The sequence below is a fragment of the Anneissia japonica genome, unplaced genomic scaffold (assembly GCF_011630105.1).
Source record: "Anneissia japonica isolate Jap-2015-1 unplaced genomic scaffold, ASM1163010v1 scaffold288060_len1141017_cov207, whole genome shotgun sequence".
Classification (NCBI taxonomy): Eukaryota; Metazoa; Echinodermata; class Crinoidea; order Comatulida; family Comatulidae; genus Anneissia; species Anneissia japonica.
Genome location: NW_022712486.1, coordinates 935327 through 946498, shown reverse-complemented (window position 1 = coordinate 946498; position 11172 = coordinate 935327). Strand labels below are relative to the sequence as shown.

General features: G+C 30.5%; 1 protein-coding gene across 1 annotated transcript in view; it reads left to right on the top strand.

The window, feature by feature from the left end:
* The window catches only part of LOC117107877 (voltage-dependent L-type calcium channel subunit alpha-1D-like), a 13164-nt gene extending 7705 nt beyond the window's left edge, over positions 1 to 5459 (top strand). Inside the window, exons 2-3 of the mRNA XM_033249698.1 lie at positions 2395 to 2686; positions 4928 to 5459. Of these exons, the coding sequence (XP_033105589.1) occupies positions 2395 to 2686; positions 4928 to 5042 (407 nt within the window). The 3' untranslated portion in view covers positions 5043 to 5459. The remainder of the gene's footprint in view (positions 1 to 2394; positions 2687 to 4927) is intronic.
* Positions 5460 to 11172: the final 5713 nt, after the last annotated feature.

Here is an 11172-nt window from a genome sequence, read left to right as displayed (position 1 = left end):
TACATTCACTTGTCTCCATGGATAAGGCACTTACATTGTTTCTCTCCACCGGTAAAATGAAATGCGCTGAAGTATAACGGTAGCTGCACGACAATTATATATTCTCCTAAGAGATGGCTGTTTATGTATCCAATGACGAGGACCATGGTGCTCAAGAGCTACAGTAGTCTGAAAAATATTGCTTGTTTTATAACTGTATATTGTTGATCATTTTCATGGTGTACAGTAGAAGTATTGCTCATAGACTGTATTTCATCTGAATTTTTAGTTTACTATCTTCAAACAACCTTAGTCAATATAATAAAAAAAATATTTGTTATTTGTTTTGCAGTGTGTCTGTAGAAAAATTACCATATAGGAGACATTTTGTGGGATACTGCAGAGCCTTAGTTTAATATTTAATTAAGATACAGTACTTACCTTCTAGTACTTTGGGCCTGCATTCAAATCATATGAAACACTAGGTTTTTCCCTACATTCTATGATAGCCATACAAACATTTGCATACTTTAGGTTACCTCCCCACCTTTTCTCAGGCCTTATATAAAATATTAGTTTATCACCATATCTAGGCTAGAAAAGGGATGAAGCTAAAGCTAAATATCATTCTTGGGCTGGTGCATTGATATTCAAATAAAATTCATGATTGAGATAATACAAAAAATATAGTACTAACTATTTACTAAAAAGTGATAAACTAATAATTTTTTATAGGGCCTATATATCTGTAGTTTTACTGTACTCTTACTAAACACAATGGGTTTTTTCTTTGTAGTTTGACTTTTACTTGTATGACCACTCTGAGGTATAATATTATTTGTCTGTTTGGAAGGAATGTCATCGGTGTGCTGAAAACCAAATTAATTTATCTTATGATCAGTCCACGAAATTCCTAACATTCTTTTCCAACATCATCACATGAGTAAATTGTAACAAATGTTAAACATAGCCCTACACACCCCACGACATGTGACAGATTTTTAATTTAAGTGTGATGTTTCTGTTTGTAATCATCAACTCTGATTTTATAGTTTTTTACTCAGAATTTGAAAGTAGTTTTGGATCTTGTAATTGGCATATAGCTTAGTGTCGGACGTGAATTAAATACCAACAGGAGAATAAAACAGAAATTGTTCATTACATTTAAATGTCATGTCAGCCTTCAATCCCCTTGAATTTGTACTCAGAGGAGTAATGATGAACAAGCAAACAAATGTCTCGTTAATTGGTTCTGCATTTTGAGGCAAGATTGAGTGTTGACTGTCGCCATCATTAATGTAGATATCTCATTGCAAATCACATTCGTCTTATACTGTATAGTCATCATTGTCACCATCATCATCATCAATACTATCATTAATCATCATCATCGTTATTTTATCATTTATCATCATTATCATCTTTGTCATTATCATTATCTTCATAATTATCATCTTCATAATCATCATCACTGTCATTTATCGTCATCATTATTTGTCATTTATTATCATCATCTTTGTCATCATTATCGTCAATATCATTATTATCATCGTTATCTTTATAATCATTAACATCTTTGTCATTATCATTATCGTCAATATCATTATTATCATCGTTATCTTTATAATCATTAACATCTTTGTCATTATCATTATCGTCAATATTATTATTATCATCGTTATCTTTATAATCATCATTATCATCTTTGTCATTATTATTATTGTCAATATCATTATTATCATCGTTATCTTTATAATCATCATTATCATCTTTACACTGACTGCAATACTTTTAATAGTTTTCTATGATTGTTCCCATGACCCATGCATAAAAAATGGAATAATCCACATGCCAGGATAAATTTATGTATGCGGATTAGTTAGCACACACAGACACACAAATGTTCAAATATGGCGTACAATGTTACGAGGAAAAAATGCAGTGATATATATTTTTTAAATGGCATTTGTGTAGCCATCTTGAAGCGGTACATTATTTAATACTATTGGCAGTGGCTAATGACGATTAGGTTAGAAGGAGGGTGTGGATGATGATGATGAGGATTATAATATGAGGATGATAATATTGATAACAATAGGATGAGGATGCTAAGGATAATGATTAGGCAGATAATTAACTACAGAAAAATGATGATTATGATGATGATAGGGAAGAATATTATGCCAATGATGATGAGGAGGAGGAGGGCTATGATAATGAGGAGGATGCAAATGATGATGATAAATGAGGAAATAATAATTATGAAGAGCTACCTGTACAGTATGGTGGTATATGGTAATGTTGATGGTGAAGTTAATGGGTATTTCTTTCTACTTGAATTCTGTTATATTTCAGTGCTGAAATTGACTTGATTTGGATTAAATTTCTGTAATTTTTATATAATTTTTGTTCCAGGAGTTAATCACAGTGGTTCTGCTGTTTCCAATCGGGGAAGGTATGTGTCGGGGTACACAAGTTTAAGCTCACAGCCCTCATCAAATTTAACAGAGAATCCACTAAGTCCGGCGTGGCAAAGGACTCTCGCGATTACTACCACAGCTCAAAGCATGTCACGTAATCGAACAAGCAACTCCTATGCCAAGAAAAAAACGCACCATTCAAGTACGCTTCGACCACAAAGGGCGCTTTTTTGTCTTACATTAGACAATCCTGTACGACGGATGTGCATACGCTTTGTAGAATGGAAGTATCCTTTTGATTTGAAACTTTTTAATAACTTTAATGTAAATCTATAGTTTATCTTAAAGAAATTATTTTCATATGGTTAATGGACTAGATAATTTAAGACAATTTATATTTGTCCATTTATCAAACTTTTTTCCATCAGTCTCTTTATTGTGACATTTCTATAGTGAATGGCCTAATGTATTTGTAATCAGTCAATGGATAGATTTTTGTGTATATATATAAATAATGTATTTTATATATATTGTACCTTACATACTGTACATTATGCATATAACTATGGAGTTAATCAGTATAATTGCCCACTTACTGTACATTTGATAACGCACCACTACAGTGAGTGCCGTAGATACAAAGGTATATGTTCAGTAAATTACAATATACAGTATAAAAAAGTGACCATGTTAACCTCCAAAGTTAAAATAAAAGTCAATAACATTTAAAAAATATGTATCTATCACAACATTTACTAAGGTCTTTCTAAAATATAGTTAAAGACGTAGCAATATTCAATTATTATACCTTAGAATGTAATCTTCTATGGCATTACAGTACTTAGATAATTGGCCTTCTGGGCTTCACATAAACAGATTACCTAAACATTTAAAAATGATAGTGATATCCTTGAAAGTATATTATATTTGAATTTATCCATCCATTTCAGTATGGGTTTGAAGTCTATCTAATTCTGGATAGAAATTTTATAGCCTTTTGATTTGTTTGAATTATTTATTTTAATTTAAGGGTTAGTTGTTGGGTAATGTGCCTTAAAAATAATATTGATAAAGAGTATTAATAACTAGCACTACATCAGAATTAAGGGGAATTTCTTTTGTGTTATTTTCCCCTTAACATAATTTTTTTTTAAATTTTTCTCTAATTTCTCCATTGTCTATAGTTCCCCTTAAGGTAGGTTTTAGTAAAATAACACTGTTTAATAACAGTGAACATTCAATATTATTTTTTAGTTAATTTTTATTATCAAACCAATATTTAAATATCTTGAAACACCATGGTTAATGGTGTCTCCGAAATACTTCCTTAGTGTAGCAACTGTAGATGGTAAAGGTATTTTCTATGATATAATTTTATCAAATATAGATATTGTTTGTGCCATGCCTGATGGCCTCATGTAACACATCACTACAAGATTTTGCTTTCTAAGTGCGATTTTATGTTGGATGGAGTCTAGTAGCCTGAAATTTGATAACTTTATTTGTTTTAACTGTTCCTAGACTCCCACTTAAAGGAATTATTTAAAATATTTTTATAGTAGATTGTTAAATTTGATATGAATTATGCAGTATATCTTCATACACACTATTAAGTTTTATGTGACAAACTTGTGTGACATGCCCATATATGGATATGATGATGTCATATCCTACCCATGGGCAAATCATATGTATCGGTCGCATAAAACTTGATTATGTGGAGACAGCATAAGATATCTTTATACAGCAATGTCCAATTGATTAGAGGAATAAAAATTATGAAATATGAAATATATTATTATATGTAATATTTAATTAATATATATCTTTATGATTATTAGATATATTAGTCTAAAAAATGTACATATTATAAATTCTTGGTTTTTAATATTTTGATATATTTTTTATGATTTTGCATATATAAGTATAAAAATATAATAGTTTAATATTCTAATAAGTTAGTCTGTGTTGTTGATTGATTATTAACTAAATTAAATTTGGTTGATTACTGATTTATGGTTAATTAACACTTGAGTAAAATACATTAATATTAATGATTCTGACTATGAAATGTTAATTAAAATTTTATAGCTTTATTGAGTGATAATTTCTAACCTTAAATCTAGCAAAGCAGTATAGAAATATTTTTGAATTGTCAAGTTGTGTAGGCCTAGATTTCATGTTACCAGCCTAAGAAATTCTCAATAAGAAATTACTTTTTTGATGTGAGTTTGCATCAGGAAAATATAGGAGTGATGTTTTGCCTTACCTGATGTGTTATCATACTGAATACTCAGTACGTTCCCAAGAAGTGATTTGGGTGGGAATCAAACCCACAACCTCCAGGTAACTAGCCTGGTGCCATAACCACTAGACCACCAAGCTTGTGCTTAGTACCTAGTTTTGAATCTGATCCCCAACTAGCAGGGGGCAAAATATCACTCCTAAGAAATTACTTGCTTACATGTTTTTCTTTCTCAGCATATATACCATTTGATTCTATAAATTCCTTTAACTACAACCTTTAGACCATTTGAAGTAATTATCTTGTTTACGATATTTGCGAATTGCGTTGCTCTTGCTGTGTACACCCCGTTTCCAGAACAGGATTCTAATGACATTAATAATAACTTGGTAAGTTGAAAACATGAGATATGACATCATTATATATTTTTCCAAGAATTTTGTTCCTCATGTAGGTGATGGGAATATTTCTTATTCTTATTCTTATTCTTATTCTTTATTCGCCAAAAACAAAAAGTACAGTACAATGGTGGAATACATAAAGAAAACAACACAATAAATTGAATGAGTTGGCAGGAACACAAAAGCGAACTCAATCACTATAACACAAAGTCTGTGAACCTCACTCATCCAGTTTAACATAAATACAATATTATAAATAAAAAGGTCAGTTATAATAAAAAAAAACAAACCAAAATTAACAAAATACTGAAAGCAAATATCTAAGTAAGTGGAATACAAAAATAGATATAACAAAATATGTAATCATTGATCAGAATTCATTTTAACTTTAAAGAAATTAAATGCAAAAAAAAATGTATATACTGTATACATATATATATATATATATATATATATTCTAATGTAATGTAAAACAGACTTATTTCCAATACTTCGTGAATTAAGAATTATTATGAAGGACTAATTGTTTAAGTTTATTGAGAAAGATGTGGAAAGAGTGAACAAGAAAAGAGTGTTTGAGACCATCAGGGAAATCATCCCAGAGTCTGGGGAATTTATGAATAGCTGAAAGGTGAAGGCAATTGGTTCTTGCACGACGGTGTTTAAAACGCAATTTATCCAATTGATTGTGACGGAAAACATGTTTGTCTGTTTATTTAAAAACGTAACGTTAGATAGTGTCTATTGTTTATTGGTTATCATCACTCTAGATTTTTTAGTAGGAAGGTTGAAACTGAACATAATTTATTTGAGACTATTTCCATTGAACTATAATAAAATTTGCATCATCACCACCTTCATCTTGATTGTCTTCATCACCATCATCATATCATCATTATTGTCATCATTATTATACTATCTTATCATCATCTCATCTTCATGATCATTTATTTCATCATCATCATCATCATCATCACCACAAGATGAACAATATAAATAAATTTAATGTACAAGACAGATACAAATCATAATATAAGACCGTATAAGACTGATATTTTTGTCGGATAAAAATAAATTAATTTAAAAATTATTCACAACAAAAGAATTAAGTGAAAAGAAAAACGAATAATACAAATACAAGTAACAACAAAATACTACACTAGGGCGAAATTGAACGTCCAATATTTAGGTTTGAATAATTACTGTAAATAATAACACTGCACTTTTGAGCTGCAGACATTTTGCACACATTAAAATTGACATTACTTTGTATTAGTAATAATATATATATATATATATATATATATATATATATATATTCTAATGTAATGTAAAACAGACTTATTTCCAATACTTCGTGAATTAAGAATTATTATGAAGGACTAATTGTTTAAGTTTATTGAGAAAGATGTGGAAAGAGTGAACAAGAAAAGAGTGTTTGAGATCATCAGGGAAATCATCCCAGAGTCTGGGGAATTTATGAATAGCTGAAAGGTGAAGGCAATTGGTTCTTGCACGACGGTGTTTAAAACGCAATTTATCCAATTGATTGTGACGGAAAACATGTTTGTCTGTTTATTTAAAAACGTAATGTTAGATAGTGTCTATTGTTTATTGGTTATCCTCACTCTAGATTTTTTAGTAGGAAGGTTGAAACTGAACATAATTTATTTGAGACTATTTCCATTGAACTATAATAAAATTTGCATCATCACCACCCTCATCTTGATTGTCTTCATCACCATCATCATATCATCATTATTGTCATCATTATTATACTATCTTATCATCATCTCATCTTCATGATCATTTATTTCATCATCATCATCATCATCATCACCACAAGATGAACAATATAAATAAATTTAATGTACAAGACAGATACAAATCATAATATAAGACCGTATAAGACTGATATTTTTGTCGGATAAAAATAAATTAATTTAAAAATTATTCACAACAAAAGAATTAAGTGAAAAGAAAAACGAATAATACAAATACAAGTAACAACAAAATACTACACTAGGGCGAAATTGAACGTCCAATATTTAGGTTTGAATAATTACTGTAAATAATAACACTGCACTTTTGAGCTGCAGACATTTTGCACACATTAAAATTGACATTACTTTGTATTAGTAATAAGGAACATGGTTAATGAAACATGGATGAGACGCATTCTGAATCAGCAAATTATGTAATGAAATAAGTAATTACAGGCATCTTATAGCAGTAATTGTTAATTTATATTGTACACTTGTGGATAAACCTCTTGGGCCTACACCTCATAAATATTTCTAAGATATGAACTTGTATAATGATTATGTCAATCTAATTAACTGATTAGTTTCATATTGCAAACTAGGCAGAGCAGGTTAGGTCCCAGTACAAACAACTGATGAAAAATCAGCGCTCTATACTTTTAGTACTTGCCAGATATCCACATGTAAATCAATTGACAGTAAAATATTGAGAAAAAAGGTAGTATACCATAATAATTCATTCAACAATTTGAGGATAGTCAATCAGGTGTTAACATACAGGAGCACCTTTTTTTTGTGTGGAAAACTTTACCGAGTACTAATAGTAAATTATCACTGTTCAATTTTTTTTGCTACAAAGGCATAAAACTTTTCTTCAAAATTGAGAAGATATTCTAGATTAGATTAAAATTTGAAAGTATTTTCCTTACCAAGTAAAAGACAGATATTACAATTTCTTTGTATTTGCGTAGGTCTTTAAATTGGATGGTAATCAAAATAAGGATCTACATTTCAAAAACAATCCTTGGAAAATACAAATTGGAAAATACTAATATACTGTTCATAGTTCATTCATAATTGATCCCTCTAAATATCCTATTCATTTTACGTCAGTGTTATTCCTGGAATCTAGAACGCCATCTGGTAGATGGTAACTATTATGGTAATTGTAATTTATGAAAACATTTTTTTATGTCCAAATTTTATCACTGAGTTTGCTCCACTCATTAGTACCAACTAAACTAAAGTATGTTACAAGTTATTATTAGTACATGTATCAGTAATTAGAAGTTGTTTTCTCTGTGATCAGTTAGAATCTTCAGTTGGTTCACATTTAAATGATTCATCCTACTATTAAAAATGAGTTTTATTATCCTGTGGATGCTTTAGGTTTTGTAGGACAGTGAGAGCTGAATACAATGCTTTAATTATTTAAGTTTGGTAAATTATTAGTTTTCAATTGAAAATTAAGAATGGGAAAATATTTTAGTTGGTACTCATACTTTAGTTTAGTTGGTACTCATTAGTAGTTTACCAACATTGTATCTACAGTGTACAGTATATGTAAATGTGATTGCACAAAACTGAAGAGCACTTTTGAAAGGCTCTCACAGTTAAAAATGTATGAATACATACTCACTCAATTTCTTATAAAGATTGAAATAAATTATATTTGATCTAAGATTGAATGCTCTCATTGGTAAATTAAATGATATATTTTGGGAATTTTTGTATTTGAAGGGAAAAAGTGAAAATAAAAAGGGTCCATTAAGAAATCAGAAGGATTGAATAATTAATGAAATTGACAGGAAGCTCTTTCCTTGGCTTTATTAGTGAAAACACAGTAAACACTTAAAGAGCAAAGCTATCAAAATTCACTACCGGTGCCAATCACAGGGGCTTTGTTTAACCATGGCAACTGTTAATAACGTCTGTGGTTTAACAGTTTAGATTTCTTAGCGCATGTCATTATCGTCTGCTTGCTCACGGGTGTCACATGTCGTTGAAGCGGTTGCTACCTGGGAAGAAAAAAGTGATGACAGATCTACCGTGACATTTTTTGTTTGTTCGGTTCCATTCAAAGATGTAAACTATCGCTTGGAATGACCCCTGAACCCCTTCGGTAATATAATTTCTATGAAGCGTGTCGCACCTTTCACATTCCGGTATTCCCTGTGGGCTATGTAGTTGTGTGAGCTGTCACATATTTCTTTACGCTTTTGATTGTGTTCTTGCAAATAAGATGTTTCGGACCTTACTGTGTTAATATATAATTTACTACAATTTGATTATGTATTTTCTTCAAAAAAGCTTCATTGTTTTAGTAACAGCATTTAATGGTAATTCACTTAATATTTAAATTATAAAATGTAATAGCCTAAGTCGAAATAATTGTAGAATGTGATCAAGTATACCTAGTACTTATTTAAAATTCTTTTTGAGATAATAAATACTGAATATAATATCAATAATTGAATTATATACATAATTATTAGCTTTTAATAGAAAATTAGTATGACTAAGTGCATAGACACTAATAAATACAATTAATTATTCTTTGTATTGTTTGTATAAAAATTTTGCCAAATTTAAAATGAAAATATCCAAGAACCTGGCAACTTGGGACATCCAGCAGTATTTCGCTTAGTCAACCAGTGTAATTGATTGTTTTGTACTGTGCTCTGCTGGATGTCCTTTCCCTCCCCCTTCATACATTGGTGGCACTGTTTCAAAACACGCCCGATAAAATGGTGTATAGCTCGTACTATCAATTATGTATGAAGTCTATTAATTAGTATAAACTGAATAATTTAGATTCATGTTTTATTTGATTTCAGCTAAGATTCAAATATTTTGAATACCTGTATATATTTGTTTATAAGCATTTTACTATGAATATTTCCAAACTAAATGATAATTATGATTGCACTTTTGTGAAAGCCTTTAATGAGATGTACGGAACAGAGTCACAGATGAGCACATTAGTAAACAACATCAAAGTGCATCATTAATAGTTCCAGCCGGTGATCTTCAGTGTATTGAACTTTATGAATATCTTGGAGTATTTTTGGAAGTCAAATTCGAAAATTTCCACTATTGAAAACGAGAGAGAACATACTATATTGTTAGCATATTATATATTGATTGGGGAACATTGTGAAATGAACCGAATACACCACACTGAACTTAATTCTATTCATGGTGCATTAATCGACTCGGAAATAAGACATTGAAGATATTTCTAATTACCTTTCCTGACCATGTTCTAATTATTTGTTTCCAACATAGTTGTTCCATGTTCATGTCTGGTAGAGGTGTAACTTTGTAGATGATTGTTTCTAATCCAAGGAACTTAATTCTATTCATAGTGCGTTCATCAACTCGGAAATAGAAAATAGATGATATTTCTAATTGCCTTTCCTGACTGTGTCCTATATATTATTTGTTCCAACATTTTCATTCTGTGTTCATTATCTGGTAGAGCTGTAATAATTGTGTGGTTAAGATGATTGTTTTCCAATCCCAAGATTCCGGGTTGAAGTCCTGCGAGACATTTTTTCTCGTTAATAAAAAACGGCTCTAAACATAATGAGACTTAATCCAGGCACTCGCTTCGCCCGACGGGCGACGTGATTGTACGGAGAACGCAACGCCATGTCTTGCTCGCAACAGATCATTTTAATCGATCATCCGATCAGACTGCCACAGATGGCGTCGAATTGCCTGACACTGACTGAGAGTGGAGTTGGATTCATCGGCCAATGGTCATACAACTGTTGTACGATGCAGTGCCCGGCCTTAGTTTAAAGATTACATTAATGTATTTACTAGAGTATATGGACTACCTGGAAAAGGCTGGAATTTTCACCGACAGTATAGTATTTAGTTTAAAATGAATAATTGCCACATTATATATTCCTGTATTAAAACTTCAATTTGACACAAAGCTTGTCTCACCCAGAGGGTGCTATTCTCCATGGCCCTTTCGCAATTGTCAAATATTAAAATGAAACTAAAAAGGCAAAGCAAAAGAACATAAAGTGAAAAATTATTACAACTCAAAAGAACAAAAAAAATTGTTCAATGGTTTCTTTAGATACAAAATATTTAAAAGCAAACATTTTTTGTGCAGTTTTGGAAGATAATTTTTACAAATTGGAAGTTAAAACATTTCTGATTACCAGAATGCAACAAAATCATTCTTGAAACTTAAAAAAAAAAAAAATTGATTTATAATGATATTGCAAATTATAGAGTACCACAGTCGTGTCGTCACGATGTCAGGTGGCGCTCTCTGTTGTCAATAGACGTTGGTTACCGTTCATTACGCCTGAATGACTTCATAGGCTTTCTGGAATAGGCAT